The following is a 23,390-nucleotide window of genomic DNA, read 5'->3' as shown; positions in this document are numbered from 1 at the left end:
AGAGGTTGATGCTCTGTGAACACATTTGGAAGATCAGTGCTATATGTTTCCCCAATACAAACACCCCAACCCCAAACTATTTTGGGAAATACCCTGCTTGTTGAAGGGTGCCTGTGTCGAGAGTGTGATGCTGGAAAAGCATAGCACATCAGGCAGCATTTGAGGAGCAGGAGAATCGACATTTCAGGCATAAGCTCTTCATCAGGAATGAGGCTTGTGAGCCAAGGGGATAGAGAGATAAATGGGAGGGGGGCTTGAAAGGTACCTATGCAGCCAATTGACTGAGGACAGGACAAGGTATAATTTGGCTGCTATGAGATAGCCAGCCACTGTGTTAAGCTTGGCATTTGCTGAATGGTACATCAAATGGGACACCAATGCTTTTGCTGCCATTCCAAGTAGTCAATATCCCCAGTAGTTGTAAGCAATGGGCAGAGAATGAAACCAGGTTAAGTTACAAAATAAAAACTGAAACAACTGCGAATGCTGCAAATCAGAATCAGTAGGAGATTAAGTTACCTTACCTTTTGGATTTGTTGCAAAGAACCACTTTTTTTTTTGTAATGGAACCAGCTGGGAGAGAGAGTGAACAGTTCCATGAAAGATAAGTAAAGTGTGTACTCAGTAAATTGCTATCCTAGCCTTCAGCTACATTATAACATTATAAAATATAACATACAGTTTTAGCTGATTGTTTGATCTCAGAAAATATGCCAATAAAATTTACAATTGCATTTGCACTATTCCATTGTTACAATTCCTGTAACCCTTCCTTCAGGCGTTTCCCTGTCAGGCTGATGCTTTGTAATTACATAGCTGCGAAATTATTTTCATTCAGAACTTCCATCTCATTGAGGAAGCTTCAGGCCAATTCATATCTAACAACCTCTACTGAAATCTCTGCCAGCATTTTGACAGCTGCGAGAAATTTAACATTTGAAACCAACCAACAACATTCTGGAAGAAAAATAGACAATCAGTTCTATTTCCCAATGTTAACACTTACTCCAAAAAATGCCAGGATCTAGATCTGTATCTTCACCAAAAAACTAACCAGTTCTACTTGGGCTCATACCCTATCAGTGTATCATGTGTTGTTGAAATCCGTCTATTGGTTTTTTTGTTTGAAATAAATTGTTCCCAGACAACTGGACTAAACAACAGAGGCAAAAATATTACCTCTGCCCAGTTTCAGTGGCAGGGCTAATAAGCAACTGTCCTGTAGTATTTATTGTTGATTGCCAGGTTGCATTTGAGGCTGTTATGTCTCCCAGGGGCTCCTGTTATTTGTAGCAGAAAGCAAATATAAAACAGCGGAGCTGTATTTGAGAAGTGACGTGGTCTGACTGGATAGTGCCATTTTTGCAGAACCTTTTACCGATTTGAAGCAGGCTGGGATAGCTCCATGCACAACTCCCTGTTGCTGAACAGAGTGACCCCATACGGAGAGAAGATCTACATGACGTTGTCAGCGTATTTGGAGGTGAGATCTCGCTTCAAATAGACAAGACATCTGTATCCCACCTTCCTGATTCTTGTGAATTTTGTAGCCAACAACGCAAAGGATGTAAATCATGGGGAATCGCAAGCTTTTTATTTCAGGCAGCCATTTTCAGCCTCAAACACTCAGAGGGCAAGTACAAAATGAGTTAGGTATAAAGTTTCTTCTACACTATCCATCAAACACTCTCCATGCAGGTACTGTACAGGGTTAGATAGGGAGTTAAGCCTCCTTTAAACTGTCCCCATCAATCACTCCCAGGGGTAGTTGCAGTACATGGTGCCATACAATGTGAAGTTTACCCTACAATGTTCCATCAAACACTGCCACAGTAGGGAGAACATGGTTTAGTTGCTTGGTAAAGCATCCTCTACACTGTCCCACTAAACACAACCAGGATAGAAGCAGCATAAGAAGTGATACAGAGTTAATCTTCCTCTACATTGTCTCATTAACCACACTCAATCCAGTTCTATCCTGAGCTAGAAACAGGAGAAAGCTCCCTCTTCACTCTTTCAGCAGAATGTTTATGAATGTCTCTGCTGCACTGGGTTGACAGCTTTTATTTTCCCTTCACAATCCAACCTGTGGTTTTGCTGTGAGATTGCTGAGTATTTTTTCAGTGTAATTGTATGGTGATGAGGAATTTGACAGCATTCTGGGAAAACAAGCAGTGTTTCCATTGAAATGCTCAGGATCACCAATGTTCTCCAGGAAGAGGAACTGCAACCAGAAGCTGAGAAAGAAACAAAAATTGCAGCTCATCACATTGTGAACCTTCTGTAAATCTCTCATCCCTCTTTGGCAGATGGAGAACTGTACACAACCTGCAGTTGTTACTAAAGACTTCTGCATGGTGTTCTACACACGAGATGCCAGGCTGCCAGCCTCCCGCTCTATTCGTAACCTCTTTGGCAGTGGAACACTCAAAGCTTCAGAGAGGTAAGGGACTGCCTGCTACTGAGTGTCTGCAGGCACTGTCAGTGAGCTGAAATGTATGTCGTGATTCATCAACCACATGACCAGGGGTGAGCTGGCCTCTCAACCTCCAAGATCAGTATTCAAGTAATGGTGACTGCCTGGAGTTTGAGCTCGAGACCACTATGCAGACAGACTTGCAAAGTGGAAGGGAAGTAGGGAAGGGATAAAAATAATGTAACAGTTAGGAGCTGGAGTAGACCACTCAGCCTGTCAAGCCTGCACCATCATTCAGTCAGATCATGGCTGATCTGATCATGATCTGATCTGATCATTAACTCCACTTTCCTACCTGTCCCTCATAGTCTTTAACTCACTTGTTGATCAAAACTATGTCCAACTCAGCTTTGCCTAGTGGTGAAGAAAATTCCAAAGATTAGTGAACCTCTGCAAGAAGGAATCTCTTTTCATCCCCCTCTAAGTGAGAGATCTCTTATTTGGGATGTGTCCCCTAGATCTAGATTCCCACTTGACAGGGAAATTCCTGTCTCAGCGCCCACCCTGCCAAGCTCCCTGAGAATCGTAGACATTTCAATAAGAGCAATTCTCTGTTGGGTGGGTTAAAATGGAGTAGGATCTGGGAAGGTTGTACTGAGGCAAAGGATTCTAAGATTGGCTTCGCTTCTTCAGAAAACTCCTTGAACATAATGTATTAATATCTGAAAACAAGGGGTTGAGTGGGGTCATAAACAGGAGCCAATCTCTTGGTTATGCCATAGAAAATTTTCAGAAACTGAACTCACTGGCCCAAAGATTGATGGATTGGTCTATGATCCTAATTGTGACAAACTCTTCCAGCCCTCCTGAGAATGAGAGACGTGTTTCCTCCAGAAACAGACTGTTTTAAGTGCTGTGGTTGGTCATGGCTTGAAATTGATGGTGGCAACAAAGGTTAAGATCAGACTGAAGGACGTTGAGGCACCAAATGGGATTCTTATTGTAAAAGAAGCCCGGGGTTACTTGTCACTGAGGTCTGCAGCACCAAGGACAGTACTTCTCCTCATGCACGGCAGTCAAAGATTTTTTTTGAGAACATGATTGATTTATTCATGGCCCATGTTTGCTGTATACTGATGGTGGAGATTGGCGAATTGTGTCAGTATTTGTGAAAACAAATAAAGGGGTGCAATCCACTGGCTTTGTTTTTTTCTAGCCATTCAGAATTTATTTGGACAAAGATTGAGGAAATTGGACTCATTGACTTCAGTAGAAAGTAATTGTGAAGTGACCTGATTGGAATTTTTAAGCTCCACCAGTAATTAGTCCAAGCAAAGTATTCAAATCCCACAGATTGTAAATGGATAAAATCAACGTCATTTCTGATATAAAGGCACTTTGTTGGTCGATTGATTTTTTTTCCAGCATTACAAGTAATCATACTTGGGAGACCATTTGAGTGAGCTGAAAATGTGTTGCTGGAAAAGCGCAGCAGGTCAGGCAGCATCCAAGGAACAGGAGATTCGAAGTTTCGGGCATAAGCCGTTTTTCAGGAACGTCGAATCTCCTGTTCCTTGGATGCTGCCTGACCTGCTGCGCTTTTCCAGCAACACATTTTCAGCTCTGATCTCCAGCATCTGCAGTCCTCACTTTCTCCTCGAAGACCATTGGAGTGAGTTGGGAGACCTGCCTCTTTTGTGACAGAACAATCTGGATGAGCAACTGCCCTCTGTTTAGAAGAGCTGGGACAGTGAGGGTGAACTTACATGGAAATGTTTCCTCTCTGTGAGTGTAATCAATCCAGGCCACCTGGTCACATGAGAACAAGAACCAACATTGATTGAATAGCATTAATTGGGAAGATACCTCATTAATGAGATGCCTGGGGAGTCAGAGCTTTGCTGTGTAAGTTGGCAAACGGTGGTATTAACGCTGGGCTGTGAAATCCAGAGACCCAGGTACAGTTCTAGGGACCCGGGTTTGAATCACACCACAGCAGATGGTGGAATTCAATAAAAGTCTGGAATTAAGAGTCTAATGATGACCATGAATTCATTGCTAATTGTCAGAAAAACCCATCTGATTCACCAGTATCCTTTAAAGAAGGAAACTGCCATCCTTTTTCTGTCTGGTCTACATGTGACTCCAGACCCAATGTGGTTGACTGTTAACCCTCCTCTGGGCAATTAGGGATGGGCAACAAATGCTGGCCTAGCCAGTGATGCCCTCATCCCGTGAATGAATAAAAACATTGATATTGTGAAGTGACCATCTATTATGAGTTTCCTTGTTCTCATTCCCACAGTAACCGAGTGACTGGTGTGTACGAGCTGAGCCTGTGCCGGGTTGCCGATGCTGTTAGCCCAGGTAAGAGCTATAGTTCTTGATTGGGAAAGCGAGGAACTATGTATCTGATGTCTTGCTGGTTAAACTTGCTGGAATGTGGTCATTTCTTTCGGAATGATGCTGGGTTATTGAGGGTGCTCTGAGGTGACCAAGCACAAGACGAGTTTCACAGGTGACCAACATTAAGAATGTTATATAAGCGACAGAAAAAGAGAGAGGGCTGATGGTATGAGATTTTTTTCCCTTAGGGTTTTTATTTCCAGGGCCTGATTGTGCTTCTGTCACCGTGGTGCCACACATTCGCATTTTGGGAGGCTGCTCATTGGCAAACACCATCAATTTAACCAGTGACACAGATCCTCCTTTGGGGTCCTTTTATTGCTGGCTCAATTTTCTGGCCCTTGTCCAACGCCCATCTTCGCTCCATTCAGAGAGTAATTTCAACCCCCATTCTGTGGCTTGTAGGGACACTGAGACTCTGCCTCCTTTACAGGCATGCAGAGAAGACGCAGACGGGTCCTTGACACTTCCGTAGCCTACGTCCGTGGAGAAGAGAACCTGGCCGGATGGCGACCTCGAAGTGACAGCCTCATTCTGGACCACCAGTGGGAATTGGAGAAACTGAGCCTTTTGCAAGAGGTACAGAAACCCCATGACTGGACGTGCTGCGGGTGGGGTGATCAGAATGAAAGTTTTTCTCACCTGAAGTAACAAATGCTTGCTGGGATTTGAGTTCCACCGACCCTGGGTCTATTTGGGATCCCACTAGATGTTTGTTCTTTATTTGTGAACTCAGACACTGAGTTTCAGCAGGCCCTCCTCCTGTTGGCAGGATTTGAACAAATCAGTCATTGCATTCGTTCAGTGGGCACAGAGGACCAGGTTTTGGTAGACCATCCCCTTTCTCAATCTACCACCATTCGGATAATAATCTGCCTTCCTGACTTCATCTGCCCACTGTATTTGCTCACTCACTAACACTATCACATCCTCCTCACAGCTCACTCTCCCTCCCAGCTTTGTAGTGTCTGCAGTTTTTGAGATATTGCATTTAGATAATCTAAATCAATAATATATATTACGAATGGCTGGGGTTCTAATAACACTGATCCCAGCTCGTCACTGTCTCCAACTTAGAAAAAGGCCCATTTACTCCTACTCCTTGTTTTCTGTCTGCCAATCAGTTCCCATAACATGTCAATAAACTTCCCCCAACCCATGCACTTTAATCCAACATGTTAATTTTTTATGTGGGACCTTGTCAAAAGCCGCCTGAAAGTCCAAATAAACTGGCGCTCCCTGATCAACTCTACTCATTGCATCCTCGAAAAATTCCAGTCAATTTGTCAACGTGATTTTCCTTTCATAAATCCATACTGAACCTGTCTGATCTTGTCACTGTTTCCCAAGTACTCTGCTATTATATCTTTTTCTAATTTTCTCCTGTGTTTTCCCCAGTATCATCAGGAACATTAGGATAATCGGTCTGTAGTTCCCTCTTTTCCCTGTACCTCATATGTTCCAGAGTCTTCAGAATCTTGAAAGGTCAACATCAACACATCTACTATTTCCTTAAGTTCTCTGTGATTTATTGGCCTTTAATCCCTTCAATTTCTGCAACACCATTTTGCTACTAATACCGATTTCCTCTAGTTTGTCCTGCTCACTAGACCATGCGTTTGTCAATGTTCTTTGGATGTTATTTATGTACTTCTTTGTGAAGATGGAATCAAAATATGTATTTACTTGGTCTGTCAACTCTTTATTCCCCATTATAACTTCTCCTGTTTCTGACCAGAAGGGATCTTGATTTGTTATCACTAATCTTTTTCTCTTCACAAAAACATTGAAACTTTAACAATCAGTTTGTATGTTCCCCACAAGTTTACGCTCGTACTCTAATTTTCTCCTCTTCATCAAACAGAGGGGAGTCATATTTCGAGGTAATGTAAGTTATTTGTTGACAAGCTTGCTTGTTTCTTGACCTGCAGGTGGAAAAGACCCGACACTATCTGTTATTGCGTGAGAAGCTGGAGAGCACACTGAGGTCAGGCTGCGATTCAGTCTCCTCATATACCAGTGAGGACCTTAGTGAATCCCAAAGCATCTCCTCAACATACAGCCTACACTCAACAGGCAGCAATGACATGCCAACCTCTACCTGCACCACCACTGAACGGCAGAAAGAGTTAGCAGCTAAGGTAAGGAGCCAAGCAGTTTTCCCTCTAGGAGAGCCCAAGGTCCAAGGAAGTGAGGCTTGAGCTATTGGCTGTTCCTCAATAGAATATGAATTCTGTCTCAAGTCTTTTTTTTTTGGTGAGGGGTTTTTGTTCTGATTGAGTGAAGGATGCTAAATAATTGAATGGTACTATTTTCCACTCCCTACCCCAGTGTCACCAATAAATTTCCAGGGCAGACGTAGCAAGGGTGAGATGTAATGTAATGCTCCCCCTGTGCTGCTTATAAAAATGTAGGTGAAAATATTTTGTATGCTTTCATTGTAATCTTCTGTCAATTTGGGATCCCTTAGATTGGAAAATTACCCTCTCCCTTTGCTGTCTAAGAAACTGATGGAGGAAATCGAGAGGTTACAGATCAACTAATCAAATGCTAGAGCCTACATTTAAGGACAGCATGACTGGAAACTTAAATGTTCTGCTGATCATAGAGAACTAAAGGTGATTTGTAATAATCATAGAATCACTACAGCGTGGAAACAAACCATTAGCCCAATAAGTCCACACCCAACCCTCCGAAGAATAACCCACCCAGACCCATTCCCCTACCCTATCACTATACATTTATGCCTGACAAATGCACCTAATCCACACTATGGGCAATTTAACATTGCCAAATTCACCAAACCTGCATATCTTTGGACTGTGGGAGGAAGCCAGAGCACCCGGAGGAAACCCACACAGACACAGAGAGAATGTGTAAACTCCATACAGTTACCCGAGGCTGGAATCAAACCCAGGTCCCTGGGTGTTCAGTGCTAACCACTGCCTCCCATACTGGAGGTCTGGGTGAAAAAGGTAGGACATGTATGCCAAGTCTGATTGAAGGTTTTGAAGAAGTGACTAAAATAATTAATGTTTCTATAGACTTGCAGAAGATATTTAATGAAGTCCTTCATAAGAGACTTATGATGAAGCTCATTGAAGTGAGGGCAAATAATTGACCTGATTTGGAAATTGGCTGAGTGACAGGAGACAAAGTAAAGGTAATGGGCAGATCCTTTAATACTCAATGGGAACAGTGTCTTATCACTGTCAGTGGGAAAGTCTCTAGACTGGTAATCTAGAAACCCAGGAGGGACAAGAATTCAAATCCCATGACTGATGGTAAACTTTAAATTCATTAAAATCTGAAAATAAAAGCTAGCCTAATGTCAACATGAAACATCATCAATTGTCATTTTAAAAAAAGATCCAGTAACCCTTTGGAGAAGGGAATTTACCATCCTCCCTTGATCTAGCCTTCATATGACTCCAGATCTGTAGCAATGTGGTTGACTCTTAAATGCCCTTTCAAAATAATGAGCAAAGGCAGTTAGGGATGGGGCAATAAATGCTGACCTTACCAGTGATGTCCACATCTCACACAACAATAAAGAAATGAAATTGGCAGGTTTCATGAAAGGATCTGTGTTAGATCCTTAATTATTCACCGTATTTATCAATGACTTTGCTGACAGAGTAGGAAGCCAGGTATCTGGATTTGTTGATGACACAAATATGGACAACACTGCAGGAAATTTAAAATGACAAGGTAGGGAAGAAGTTAGCCAGCAAACTACGAATGTATATTGGCACATCCACTTGTGAGCTTCCTCTCTCTTCACCACCTAAGGCCCTATGACACCTTTCAGATGAAGTGGCACTTTACCTGCACTTCACTTAATCTAGTTGACTGTATTCACTGCTCACAATGTGGTCTCCTCAATGAAGCACACACTGGGTGACCACTTTGCAGAACACCTATGTTCTCTCTGCAAAAATAGCCCTGAGCTTCCAGTTGCCTGCCACTTCAGCTTACCACTGTGTTCCCTGGCCAACATCTCTCTCTCTCTCAGGCTTACTGCAGTGCTCCAGCAGCGCTCAGTGCAAGCCGCAAGAGCAGCATCTCATTTTCCGTTTGGTGACAATGCAGCCTTCTGGGCAGTACGGTGGCTCAGTGGTTAGCACTGTTGCCTCACAGCACTAAGGACCCAGGTTTGATTCTACCCACAAGTGACTGTGAGTTTGCACATTTTCCCTGTGATATATGAGGATGATGAGATGACGTCCCTGGAATTCAAAAAATTAAGGGGTGTTTTGATTGAAAGCTTTATGATATTAAGAACAGAAAAGATAGATATAGATAAACTATTTCCAATGGTTAGACTGTCTAGGATAGGGGGCAAAGTCTTAAAATTAGAGCCAGACCTTTCAGAAGTGGAATTGCAAAGCTTTTCTCTTTGCAAAAGCTGGTAGAAGTTTGGAACGCCCTTCCACAGATAGCAATTGATGCTAGATTAATTGTTAATTTAAAAATTGAAGTCAACAAATTATTAAGGGATGTGGATCAAAGGCTCAAGATTCAATAGGACGTTAGCAAAGGAGTTCATGTCAGTGCAGGACACTTGAAAATGTGAGAACGGCAGGTCTTATTAGCAATCAAACACATTGAGAAAATATTAACGTTCAGCCTCACCCTCAGTGGGTAGGTCTGTTTCATTTCTTTATTTTTCATTTAGAGTCATAGAGATACCCAGCACAGAAACAGACTCTTAGGTTCAACTCATCCATGACAACCATATATCCTAAATAAATTTTGTCCCATATGCCAGCATTTGGTCTATATCCTTTTGTTCACTAACACCCCCTAGGACCTTGCCATTAAGTGTATAAGTTCTGCCCTGATTTGCCTTTCCAAAATGCTGCACTTCACATTTAACGAAATTAAATTCCATCTGCCACTCCTCAGCCCTTTGGCCTATCTGATCAAAATGATGTTGTGCTCTGAGGTAACCTTCTTCAGTGCCTTTAAAAGGTGAAATCCAACCCACACAAGAGTGCTTGCCTCTGGTGAAAGTGTAATGAGTTTGAAGACATTTGAGTGACCCATTCTGGAGAATGAGTTAAAAGGTGTTAATAAGGCTCTGTTCTTTGTATGTTGTCTGCAATTTATATGAAGTGGCTGGAATTAGATTTCCCAGGGCTTGGGACAATGGACAGCAGAGGGGAGACAGTAACTGCCAGTGTGTTCCCAAAACTGCTCAAGGGCAACAGCAAGCGATTTCCTCTAAGCCTGTTGCCATGCACATCTGTCGGGGGAAAGGGGTTAAGTACTGAAGAGGGATGTTGTGTAGGGTAAGGGGAAGGTTACCATAGAGGATCATTACTCAAGAGCCCCATTGCAGTTCAGGACTCTTACTAGGGGAGAGATACAGTAAAGAAGGACCTTGGCTATTCATGGCTACTATAGCCTTATGATATTATCATAATTATTAATCCAGATACCCAGGCTAATGTTCTGGGGACAAAAATTGCTGGAAAAGCTCAGGATGTCTGGCAGCATCTGTGGAGGGAAATCAGAGTTAACATTTCCGGTCGAGTGATCCATCCTCAAAAATGTTAGATTAGATTAGATTACTTACAGTGTGGAAACAGGCCCTTCGGCCTAACAAGTCCACACCGACCCGCCGAAGCGCAACCCACCCATACCCCTAGATTTACCCCTTACCTAACACTACGGGTAATTTAGCATGGCCAATTCACCTGACCCGCACATCTTTGGACTGTGGGAGGAAACCGAAGCACCCGGAGGAAACCCACGCAGACACGGGGAGAACGTGCAAACTCCACACAGTCAGTCGCCTGAGTCGGGAATTGAACCTGGGTCTCAGGCACTGTGAGACAGCAGTGTTAACCACTGTGCCACCGTGCTGCCCATGTTCTGGAGACTTGGGTTCAAATCCCACCATGGCAGATAATGGAACTTGAATTCAATAAAAATCTGGAATTAAGAGTCTATTAACGACCAGGAGACTTGCTGATTGTTGGAAAATCTCATCTGATCTACTAATGCTCTTTAGGGAAGGAAACCTGTTGACCCTACCTGGTCTGGTCTACATGTAACTCCAAGCCCACAGCAATGTGGTTGACCCTTAGGTGCCCTCTGGGCCCTCTGACAAATGAGCTGGAGGAAACTGGTTCGGCAGCAAACAGACAGGTTTATTGATGAAACAATATGAGCAGAAACTAATTGGTGTTGTTCTCTCTTCCAGTGCCTCCGACTCCTATCCCACACATTTAATAGGGAGTACAGCCATGTCTGTATCAGCGCCAGTGAGAGCAAGGTATGCTGACACTTTGTGAGAACTCACTTTATCCCAAGTTAATACAATGTGCACCTTGACCCTGTTTTCTGGTATGCCTATGCGTGCATTTGTGTGTGTGTGTGTGTGTGTGTGTCACTCAATGGACAAGTGTGAAGAAATGGGTAGCTTGGAGAGGATATCTGTTGGATGACAAGTCCTAGATGTATAAATGCATGGACAATTATGGGATAGGCAATGACAAAAGCTCAAAGGAACTCAAAACCACATCACCCTTGGAATAAAGGTGTACCCATGGGTGACAGGAAGGTATGTCAGAGTAGGAGAGTATTTGTTCTGGGAGATTTCTTAGTCAGGGGTACAGACAACCCTTTGCAACCAAGATCAGGAGTTTTGATTGATACAATACCTTTGGGACATCAACAGCAAATGGAGACACCATAACCAAGAGATATCATAGAATATCTTGTATATTGTATACCTTTAGAATCACTTATATACCTTTATATATCATAGCCCCATATATAAATACGTTTATTTACCTTAAATACCTTCAGTATATTTTATGGGATATTATAGAATACTATTAAAAGATCCACAATGGAATAAATAACATGTGTTTCTGGTCCTACAGAAGAGGGGAAGTGAGCATTTTAGATTGCTATTGCAAAGTGCTGTCACAGGCACAATGGGTCAAATGCAATGTGATTCTCTTGGGTTCTATAAATGAGACACATCTTGAAATAGGATCGCTGCAGTTGGGAATAGAAGAAGAGAGCTAAGTGACTGACATCACAGTGGTGAAAATTGTCTATTAGAAGATGAATATAAGAAGCTGGTGCAAAATCTTACACTGTTCCTCTTCCTGTTTTACAGATATCTGAGATGTCCGTCACACTGACAAGGGACACGTCATTCTCTACACTGAGCAACACAACACTGCCCCCTTCCTCGACATGTCCCTCTTTGCTGGAAGGACAATACATCGCCCCAGAGCTCAGGTTAGCGCCCATGTTTTCCTAACTTATCTTTCCATATTCTCTCTGACATCTGCAGTAATACATGAAATGACAAGCTTCCTCCTGAGCGGCTGCAGTAGGTTATAGTTAGTCTTTAACAAGTAATCCATTGGGACCTTTTGTGGCACAGTGGTAGTGTCCCTACCCCTGGACTTGGAGGCCTGGTTCAAGTCCCATCTGCACCAGAAGTCTGTCATAACATCTCTGAGCAGGTAGATTAGAAAAGCAGGTTAAGGAAAAAAAAGGTGTTGTATAAATGCAGGTTCATTAAAAAAGAAACAAGTAGCCCACTGGGTCCTCTTGTGGTGCAGTGGTAGTATCCATACCCCTAGACCAGGAGGCCTTTGTTCAAGGCCTTTATTACTCCAGAGGTGCATAATAATGTCTCTGAACAGATTGATTTTTTAAAAAAGTTTTAAAAATCAAAGAAACCACATTCTGGCATCTAACCCCATTTAAAAAAGAACAAGTGGTCCATTAAGGGCCAATGATCGTGTCCCAATCTCTAAGTCAGGAGGCCTGGATTCAACAATTATAACAGCACTGAACAGGTTAATTAGAAAATATCAATAAGGGGTCCACTGAATAAGACAGTGAAGGTTGCAGAATATGTCAAATGATAGTGAGATGTGCAGAAGGCAATATCAGAAATTATTGTATTTTAAGGTGTATCACGAAGTGCTATACCAAAGTGAAAGAGATATGTTTGAATTGTCACAGTGAGGAACATGTGGTACATAAAAAAGCATTATAATATGCTTAGCTTGTTAAAATGAAGGTTTGCATACCACTATAGAATATGGGTTACATCAGAGTGTTTATAACTGTATCAGAGACTGTTTCAGTGATGTAACAGGAGATACGTTATAGAGAGATGTAAATAGTTGAAATCACTGAACAATCTATTCAGCAAAGTATAACTATTGCTTTCCTTTTAATCATCTTTTGTATAACAACACTTCTTTTTTTAACTCTAAGATTTGTGCTTAGGTACTTATACCTAAAAGGGCGCCATTAAAAGGCAGCCATTATAAAAGCTTTTTGTTGTACTCCTGTACATCTGTACTTAAGTACAAGTGACAATAAAAGATATTCTGGAGGCAGGCAATCTCTTTTTAATTGAAAGAAAGTCATCAGTCTCTAGATTGGGTGACCAAAGCGCATGTGGGGATGAAGGGACATCTTTTAAATGTTCTTCTCTCTGTATTAGGACCCCTGAGACCCAATCCAGAGAAATCAGCCCTGATCCTGATTCACAACAAGAAGGTGAATTGAAGAAATCTCCTGTTGCCGGCAAGGATGAAAAAGGAAGCGCTCGCATGTTTGTAGCTGATATCCAGGAGATCAGAGTGAGGTACGGGGACAAAGTGATCTCTCCTACTTTTTGCAGGCTTAAGCCGCATCAATGATGTCAGCCACTCCTCTCCAATGGTCACAATCTCTCCTTTGTATGATTTACAAATTGATTATATTATTCACTTGGGACACTCACACACTGTGCTATTGAGCCACGTGAGCCAGATTGGCTGCACTTGTTAGCAGATTGCAGCCAAGACAGCTATAAGTGGAGCTTGATACTGTTAGGTAAACAGATTCCTGTTCCCATCCAAATTCAGGTCCCCCTTATAAATTCAGGTGCCTTTTGGAAACCCTGTCTTCCCAGTCCACAATGAAAGGGGTTTTGGGAAGAAGACTAGGAACTCCAAAACCTGTCTTTGCTGGCACAGACCTTTTACTTGGACAGCATGGGGTGTAGAATCAGACAGAGCCTACTTCACCATTCAGTAGATTATGGCTTGTATCTTCACTTCATTTACCTACCTTTGTGCCATAACCCTCAATTCCTATAGCAAAAGGAGATATAACAATCTTAGTTTTGGCATTCTATTTGGCCCCAAAGCCTTAATGGCTTATTTTTTTTTGGTGAGCTAGATGTTTCCATTGTGCTTTATCTGAATCAGTGCTTTCTGATCACTCCAATACAACCAAGTTTTACATCCCTATTATCAGGGATTCTGACACATGATGAATAGTTTTGTTCTATCTACCCTTCCCAGTCCTTTAATCATTTTAAATTCCTCAAGGGGCTTATTCATTCGTCTTCAATGCACAGAGGAGCACAACCAGTCAATGCAACCTCGACAAGCAGGATGCTGGAAGAACACAGCAAGACCAGGCAGCATCAGGAGGTGGGGAAGCCCTGAAGAAGGTCGACTTCTCCACCTCCCAATGCTGCCTGGCTTGCTGTGTTCTTACAGCTTGTCTACTTTGGATCCCAGCATCTGCAGCTTTTTTGTCTCTAGTCAATACAAAATGTCCTCAATGTAATTCTTTTCATCCCAGTATCATTCTCGTAAATCTGTAACCCACAACATGGCTGATATATCCCTTCAGAAGATGTGGTGTTCTTAACTGCAGGTGGTATTCCACAAGCAGGTTAACCAGAACTCTATACACTTAGTGTCATTTAGTCATACAGCACAGAAGCAGACCCCCCCAATTCAACTCATCTGCGCCAACCAGACATTCCACTCTAACGTAGTGCCCTTTGCCAGCATTTGGCCCATAACCCTCTAAATACTTCCTACTAATGTACCCATCCAAATGCCTTTTAAATTTTGTAATTGTACTCACCTCCACCACTTCTTGTGGCAGCTCTGTGTGAAAAAGTTACCCCTTATGTCCTTTTTAAAATCTTACCCGTCTCACCTTAATCCAATGTCCTCTCGTTTTGGACTCACTAACCTTAGGAAAAGGTGGGTATTCACCAGATCCATGCCCCTCATGATTTTGTAAGCCTCTATAAAGTCACCGGTCAGTCTGCAATGCTCTAAGGAAAAAGCCCTAGTCCATTCAATCTCTCTCTATAGCTCAAACCCTTCAGTCCTGGCAGCATCCTTGTAAATCTTTTCTGCACCCTCTCAAGTTTAACAATACATTCCTATAGAAGGGCGACCAGAATAGTATGCAGTATTCCAAAAGTGGTCTCTCACCAATTTCTATACAGCCACAACATGACATTCCAATTCCTACACTTAATTCACTGACCAAAAAAGACAAGTCATACCAACCAGCTTCTTTACTACCCTGTCAACCTATGACTCCACTTTCAAGGAAATATGCACCTGTAGTCCTAAATCTGTTTGTTGGGCAGCACTCCCCAGAGTCCTACCATTTATTGTTTAAGACCTGCCCTGGTTTGCCTTACCAAAATGCAATACTTCACATTTATCTGAATTCAATCTTTGTAAGATTACAAAGAGATCTGAATCAATTGGGTCAATCAGCTGAGGAGTGGCAGATGGAGTTTAATTTGGATAAATATGAGGTATTGAATTTTGGTAAAACAAACAATAGCAGGCCTTATACAAATAATGATAGGGCCCTGGGTAATGTTGTAAAACAGAGACACCCAGGGATTTAGATACATACTTAGTTGAAATTTGAGTCCCATGTAGACAGGATGGTTAAGAAGGTGATTAGTATGCTTGCCTTAATTGCTCAGACCTTTTAAGTATAGAAGTTGGGACGTCATGTTGAAGTTGTACAGGATGTTGGGAAGGCCTCTTCTGGAGTACTGTGTCTAGTTCTCGTTGCTCTACTACAGGATGGATATTATTAAATTGAGAGGGTTCAGAAAAGATTTACCAGGATATTGCCAGGAATGCAGAGTTAGCACTATAAAGATAGTCTGGGACTAGCAATTTTTGAGAAGATTTGTAGCTCAGGTTGATGGTAAGTATGTAAGTTAGCTCCCTGTGCTGGAAGGTTTGTTTTCAGATGTGTTGTCACCATACTACCTTACATCAAAGATGTATCAGAAATGCCTCCCAGACTACTCAGGCCCCTTGGGACCCACAAACCTACCAACACACTTAAACAGCAACTAATGAACCTAAAGAATCCATTAGATACTTTCAGCAAAACTAACATCATTTACAAGATGGCATGCAAGAACTGTAAAAAAAAATACATCGGACGTACAAGCAGGAATCTTGTCACCAGGATGCACAAACACCAAGTGGCCACCAAAAGACATGACTCACTATCACTAGGTTCCATACGTACAGATAAAGGACACCACTTTGAGTGGGACAACACATACAACCAAGGACAGGCAACACACACGAGAATTCTTAGAGACACTGTACTCTGACCAGAACTCCATCAATAAACGCATTGATTTAGATCCCATCTACCTTCCCCCAAAATAAATGGCATCACCCACCTTAAGAAACCAAGACCTATTAATAGAGAGATGGGACATACCACCAGTGTTTCACCAGAGACTCTCACTGTTGGTGTTACCTAGAATGGTGACGAAATGTCTGAAAAAAGCCTTCCAGCTCAGCGAGCTAACATGCATACCTATAGTCTGTTTCACTGGAGTGTAGGAGGTTGAGGGGCACCTTACACAGGCTCATAAAACCATGAGGAGTATAGATAAGGTGGATAGCAAGGGCCTTTTCCCTAGCGTGGGGAAATTCAAAACCAGGGGGCATATTTTTAAGGTGAGAGGAGAAAGACTTAGAAAGGATATAAAGGACATTTTTTTTTCACTGAGGGTGGTTTGCGTGTGGAACGAACTGCCCAAGGAAGTGGTGGATACAAGTACAGTTACAACATTTAAATGACATTTAAATAAGTACATGAATAGGAAGATTTAGAGCGATATGGGCCAAACATAGGCAAGTGGGACAAGTTTGGTTTGGGAGCATGGTCAGCATGGACTAGTTGGACTGAAGGGTCTGTTTCAGTGCTGTATGATTCTATGGCTCTAAATTCCATCTGCCACTCCTCCGTAGTTTATATGATCAAGGTCCCATTGTATTCTTCTTCACTGTCCAGTACACCACCTATTTTCATGTCATCTGCAAACTTACTAACCATATCTCTTATATTCACATCCAAATCAATTATAAAAATTATGCAAAGCAGTGGATCCTGCATTGATCCTTGTGCGACACATCACTGGTCACAGGACTCCAGTCTGAGAAACAACCCTCCGCCACCACCCTCTGTCTCCTACCTTCATGCCAATTTTGTATCCAATTAGCTAGCTCCCCTGGATCCCATGTGATCTAAACTTACTAACCAATCTTCCATGCAGAACCTTATCAAATACTTTACTGAAATCCATATAAACAATGTCTGCTACTCTGCCTTCATCAATCTGCTTTGTCACTTCTTCAAAAAAAGTCAATCAAGTCAGTGAAACATGATATCCCAGGGACAAAGCCATGTTGGCTTTCCCTAAACAATCCTTGCTTTTCCAAATGCATCCAAATCCTGTCCCTCAGACTCCCTTCCAACAACTTACCCACCAATGATGTAAGGCTCATTGGTCTATACTTCCCTGGGTTTTCTTACCACCTTTCTCAAATTATGGCACATTAGCCACCCTCCAGGCTCCAGTACTTGACTCATGACTGTTGATGTTACAAGTACCTCAGCAAGGGGCCCAGCAACCAGCTTCCCACAAAGTTCTGGGAAACACTTGATCAAGTCCCAAGGATTTATCTATCTTCATGCATTTTAAGACCTCTAAAACCTCTTCTTCAATAATATGAACTCTTTTCGAGATGTCACTGTTTATTTCTTTTTATTTACACAGTAAATACTGATGCAAAATATTCAAATAGTATCTTACCCATCTCCTGTGGTTCCACATGCAGACAGTCTCACTGATCTTTCAGGGGTTCTGTTCTCTCCTTAGTTACTCACTTACCCTTAATGTACTTATAGAATCTCTTTGGATTCTCCTTAATCTTATTTCCAAAGCTACCTCATGTCCCCTTTTCAGCCTCCTGCTTTCCCTCTTAAGTACATTCCTACTGCCCTTACACTCTTCTCGGGATTCACTCAACCCCTTCTGTCCAAACCTGAGAAATGCCTCCTTTTTCTTGACCAAAGCCTCAATTTCTCTAATCATCATGCATTCTCTACACCTACCAGTCTTGCCCTTCACACTACCAGGAACATACTGTCTCTGAACTCATGCTATCTCATTTTTAAAGGCCTCCACTTTCAAACAGTCTCTTTACCTGTGAAAAGCCACGCCTAATCAACTTCTGAAAGTTCCTGCCTAATATCGTCAAACTTTGTCTTAATCCAACTTAGAACTAAAAATATGGCTGTCCCCCAATCTATATTTGGAAAGTTTAAATCCTCTACCAATACAACTTTATTTTTTTTAACAGATATCAGAGATCTCCTTACATATTTGCTTCTCGCATTCCTGCTGACTACTGAGGTGGGGGTACGGGTGCCATAATACAATCCCAACAAGGTGATCATCCCTTTCTTATTTTTAAGTTCCCTCATATAAGCTTCAATGGATGATCTCCCAGGAATATTCTCCATAAGTACAACTGTAACATTCTGCCTAACCAAAAATGTCACTCCCCCTCCTCTCATGCCTCCCTTTCTATCCTTCCTGTAGCATCTATACCCTAGAACATTAAGCTGCCAGTCCTGTCCATCCCTGAGCCACGATTCTGTAAAAGCTTCTAGCAGAACTTCCAAGTTATAACAATGGCCTGACCTTGTCCATTCCTAAAGCTGGTGAATGAGAGACCAGAAGCAGACAAACCTGAGCAGAATGGCATTACTTGGTGTCCAGGCACTCTACAGAGATTGGGAACTTACCCAGAATCAGCCCATCTATCACAACTCTCTTCTTCCTTTACAAACCTACTGCCTTCTCCACCCCTTGTGGATTTAGAAAGAGCTCCTGACAAGAGGAAATCCGATGTCCAGGCAGCTATGTGAAATTAATTCTCAGCTATTATTGTCTCTTACCTTCCAGTCCAATTGTGTCAAAGAAAGGGACCCTGCACTTCCTGGAGCCTCAGACCAATGGTTGGGTGAAGCGATATGTGGTTGTACGGCGGCCATACGTCTACATTTACAACACGGATAAGGACACAGTGGAGCGAGCCATCCTTAACCTGTCAGCAGCACAAGTGGAATACAGTGAGGACCAGCAGGCCATGCTCAAGGTAGCACAATCTGCTTCCTTCACTCTCTAGGACTGCAACGAAGAGCTGAATTCTTGGCTGAAATGCCACTGTGGTGTTTCCAGGAGAAAAGACAGATGATGCATCCTTGACTATACAGTTTGAATCTCCCCTGTGATGATTCCTTGTTGTGCTGTCCCACATTTCATCATGAAAGTTTGGAGGAGTTTCCCATGTCTCTATGACAGTGTTACATTGAACAGTATACCAATTACATCCTTCATCCAACACTGCTTAATGTTACCCAGAACTGTATCTGATCATCTAACACAGATCCAGCCCACCAACTGTGACTGATCATCCACCCCTCACTCATCAGACCACAACTGACCATTGCCTAATCCTCCCACCCAGACCGTGACTGATCATCCACACCCTCCATCCCAAACTATGACTGACCATCTACAACATTCATCCCAGACCATGATTAATCATCTACACCCATTCTCCATCTTTACCCCTGCACTGAATCCCAAATCATGACTGACCATTGAGCACTGCTCACCCCTAAGGCTGGGGCTAAACATGTATGCACCTCTGCCCATCCCAGACAGTGTCTGAGTATACCCTACTCCCAACTCTTACACACACAATGTTTTGGGCATTTTCTAACATCCACCTGTAAACTATTCAAATGTACCAGTCCCTGATGCCTTGGCTTTCAGGCCCATTTGATTATGCAATGACAACAGGGCTGGAATTAGGTGTTGTCCACTTTCCTTTTCTTCATGTCTGTCAAAAGTCATTGGTGGAATATTGGTCAAGCACATTGATAGATTGTTGGTGTGACTAAGGATTATCCCAGGTTTCATTGCAATGAATGAAGCATTGCTGTTAAACAGAACTGTTGGGTCTCAACTTAGTTCTTCAAAGGGCAAAGAGCAGTACAGTACAGGAACAGACCCTTCAGCCCACTAGGACTGTGCCGATGCATGATGCCTTTTTAAACTAAAAACCTTTCACCTTTACATGGTCCATATCCCCCTATGCCCTGCCTATTCATATATCTGTCAAGCTGCCACTTAATGGTGCTATTGTATCCACCTCCTCTGGCAGTGCATTCTGGTCACTTACCACCCTCTATGTAAAAAGCCTGCCACTCACATCTCCTTTAAACTTACCCCCTTTTACCTTAAACCTATGTCCCCTAGTAATTGGCACTGCTACCCTGAGAGAAAGACTCCTACAATCCATTCTATCCATGCCTCTCATAATTTTGAGAACTTCCGTCAGGTTGGCTCTCATCCTTCAATGTTCAAGTGGAAATGAACAAAGTTTGTTCAATTTCTCTTCACAATTAATATCTTCCAAACCAGGTAAATGGTTTCTGTACCCTATCCACATCCATCTGGTGGCGGGGCGACCAGAACTGTACACAATATTCCAAATGTCCTGGGGAAACACTCTGTGTCCAATACATTTTAAAATGATAAAAACATTCAGCAGTAAGCTCTTGTTCCTTTAAAGCCTACTCAGTCCATGTTTGCAATGCTCCTTTAAATGGCCTTCATTACTGACCCTCTCCTTTGCACTGTTCTTACGTTGCAGACTCCAAACACATTTGCTGTGTGCACTGAGCACCGTGGGATATTGCTGCAAGCCTGCAACGATAAAGAGATGCAAGACTGGCTGTATGCCTTCAACCCCCTCCTTGCCGGGTCAATCAGGTAAATCTTACCCAAGGGGCTGGATTCTTATTCAGATTGTTCAGAAAATCACAGGCTGCCCAGAATTTGGAATTCCTCCATATATGCACTGTGGATTGGAGTGATCATGGAAGAGTGGCCATTGGTGGAGGTTCCTTGGCCAAGCAACTGAATCCAGGGGCAGGGTGTGAAGTCACTACACTCCAATGGACACCAAGTCCTCACCTCAATGAGGCTGCCAGGGTTTCCCTGAAGCTTGAGAATAACTGTATCTCCCTACTCTTGCTGCCTGACCCACTGAAAGTTGAAAACTCCAGTGACGTAGAGGCTCAAAGCTTCATTACCGTATAAAGAGCCTTGGATAGCCCTCAGTATAAGACAGAAATTGGACGTGTTAGAAGAGGGCTTGGATTGAGAAACAAATTTCTCAGCCATTAAACATCAATACTGCGAGCTTTCGGGTGTATCTGACAGTGCAATTGTGAGAAGACTCGGAAGTATTGGGCAGAGGTATAGTGAGAAGTATTTAGTTTGTGTTGGTGGTTTTATAGTGAGAGTGTGGGGTGCATCTGACAAAATTGTGGTGGGCATGAGTTGTATCATGCAGTTTGATGACAAAAGCTGTGGGTATATCTATCAATATTAAAGTGGAATATTTGGGATCTTTTAGACATCCCGAATGTTCTGAGAGTTATGGAGTAAATCTTATAGAGATAATCTGAGAGTTGTGGAGTAAATCTGACAGTGTTACACTGAGAGGAATGGGGAGTATCAGTGTTATGCTGAGAGATATGGGGATTATCAGACAGGGTTATGCTGAGAGGTACAGGGATTATCAGACAGGGTTATGCTGAGAGGTACAGGGATTATCAGACAGGGTTATGCTGAGAGGTATGGGGATTATCAGACAGGGTTATGCTGAGAGGTACAGGGATTATCAGACAGGGTTATGCTGAGAGGTGTGGGGATTATCAGACAGGGTTATGCTGAGAGGTATGGGGATTATCAGACAGGGTTACGCTGAGAGGTATGGGGATTATCAGACAGGGTTACGCTGAGAGATATGGGGATTATCAGACAGGGTTATGCTGAGAGCTATGGGGTATATCAGACAGTGTTATGCTGAGAGGTATGGGGATTATCCGACAAGGTTATGCTGAGAGATATGGGTTATATCAGACAGTGTTACACTGAGAGGAATGGGGTATATCAGACTGTGTTACACGGAAAGGTATGGGTTATATCGGACAGTGTTACGCTGAGAGGTATGGGGTATATCAGACAGTGTTATGCTGAGAGGTATGGGGTATATCAGACAGTGTTATGCTGAGGAGTGTGGGGTATACCTGACAGTGTTATGCTGAGAGGTATGGGGTATATCAGACAGTGTTATGCTGAGAGCTATGGGGTATATCAGACAGTGTTAAGCTGAGAGGTATGGGGTATATCAGACAATGTTACACTGAGAGGTATGGGGTATATCAGACAGTGTTACGTTGAGAGGTATGGGGTATATCAGACAGTGTTATGCTGAGAGGTATGGGGTATACCTGACAGTGTTATGCTGAGAGGAATGGGGATATACCTGACAGCGTGTCTAGGAGGGCTATATCAGCCGAAGTGGTAGTGAGTCGTGGTGACCTTTCTCAGTATTATGCTGTGAGCTATGACAGGTCAAGCCAATCCAGCCTCCTGGTCAGTCAGGGGCTTCTTGCATCAATTGAGCTTTAAGGGAGTTGCATGTGATGAACTTCCACTTTCATTTTGAATATTATCAATCTGAAGAGATATAAGAGAGGTTTTTGGTGTGATGTATATCTGAGAATTTTACTGTTAGAGTTCTGAGATGCATCAAAGATTATCACTATTACTACAACAGTTCAGTACAAAACCAAAATTACAATGCATTGAGTTGTGTGGATCAGGAGACTTTGTTATAATGAGGGTTATGGGGTTTACCTGAATGTATCATGCTAAGGGTTTTCAAATGTTACAGTGTGTGGTAACATTACTGTATATATTGTCTAGTGTAGGGCGGTATTGGTAACTGAGTGCATTGACTAAAACTGTTTCACTTTTTCCTGCAGATCAAAGCTGTCTAGAAGGAGGAGCAGTCAGATGAGGATCTGATATAAATCCTTGATGCAAATAAAATTCCACTCCAATCCAGTGACATCATACTGGACTCTTGTACATAATCAACCCAGTCCTTCCAGCATTGACGTGAATGCCATCTAACATGCCTGCTCTACATGTAGTCATTTATTGAGGAACAAAAATTAATAGTTGTGTGAAAGCAAAAACTGTGTCGCCTGGCGCTGGGAAGCGCCGTGTTACGTGTGCGTGTGATGATCTGTGTGTCTTCAGTAAGTGATTAGATATCACTGATGAACGAGCTCCGTGATGTGGACACTAGATGCTGTATGTGTTCCTTCTATTTTTTTTGATTGGGGTGTTTGGAGGCTTGATGAGGGGAAAGGGTGTGGCAACATTTTGTGGCATTAACTGTCATGTCCAGCAGAAAGGCTGAAATGGGTGTTGCAGCACATTTCCACACTAATCCTTTCCCTGAGTTTTGAGATGTCTCCTGAAAAGGATACAGAAGGTGGTAGCTGAACGAAT

General features: G+C 42.6%; 1 protein-coding gene across 18 annotated transcripts in view; it reads left to right on the top strand.

Moving 5' to 3' along the window:
* kif1aa (kinesin family member 1Aa) overlaps nt 1–23,012 on the top strand; it is a 299,164-nt gene extending 276,152 nt beyond the window's left edge. For 17 of the 18 annotated variants that reach the window (XM_060834317.1, XM_060834321.1, XM_060834316.1 and 14 more), the window contains 11 exons: nt 1,369–1,483; nt 2,310–2,443; nt 4,722–4,783; nt 5,256–5,401; nt 6,754–6,963; nt 11,034–11,105; nt 11,961–12,085; nt 13,314–13,457; nt 18,912–19,104; nt 20,671–20,789; nt 22,856–23,012. In XM_060834317.1, the coding sequence (XP_060690300.1) occupies nt 1,369–1,483; nt 2,310–2,443; nt 4,722–4,783; nt 5,256–5,401; nt 6,754–6,963; nt 11,034–11,105; nt 11,961–12,085; nt 13,314–13,457; nt 18,912–19,104; nt 20,671–20,789; nt 22,856–22,898 (1,363 nt within the window). In that variant the 3' untranslated portion in view covers nt 22,899–23,012. The remainder of the gene's footprint in view (nt 1–1,368; nt 1,484–2,309; nt 2,444–4,721; nt 4,784–5,255; nt 5,402–6,753; nt 6,964–11,033; nt 11,106–11,960; nt 12,086–13,313; nt 13,458–18,911; nt 19,105–20,670; nt 20,790–22,855) is intronic. The other variant, XM_060834323.1, reaches the window with a different exon arrangement.
* Nucleotides 23,013–23,390: the final 378 nt, after the last annotated feature.

This window comes from Hemiscyllium ocellatum, chromosome 13 (genome assembly GCF_020745735.1).
Source record: "Hemiscyllium ocellatum isolate sHemOce1 chromosome 13, sHemOce1.pat.X.cur, whole genome shotgun sequence".
Classification (NCBI taxonomy): Eukaryota; Metazoa; Chordata; class Chondrichthyes; order Orectolobiformes; family Hemiscylliidae; genus Hemiscyllium; species Hemiscyllium ocellatum.
This window is presented reverse-complemented; position numbering and strand designations above follow the sequence as displayed.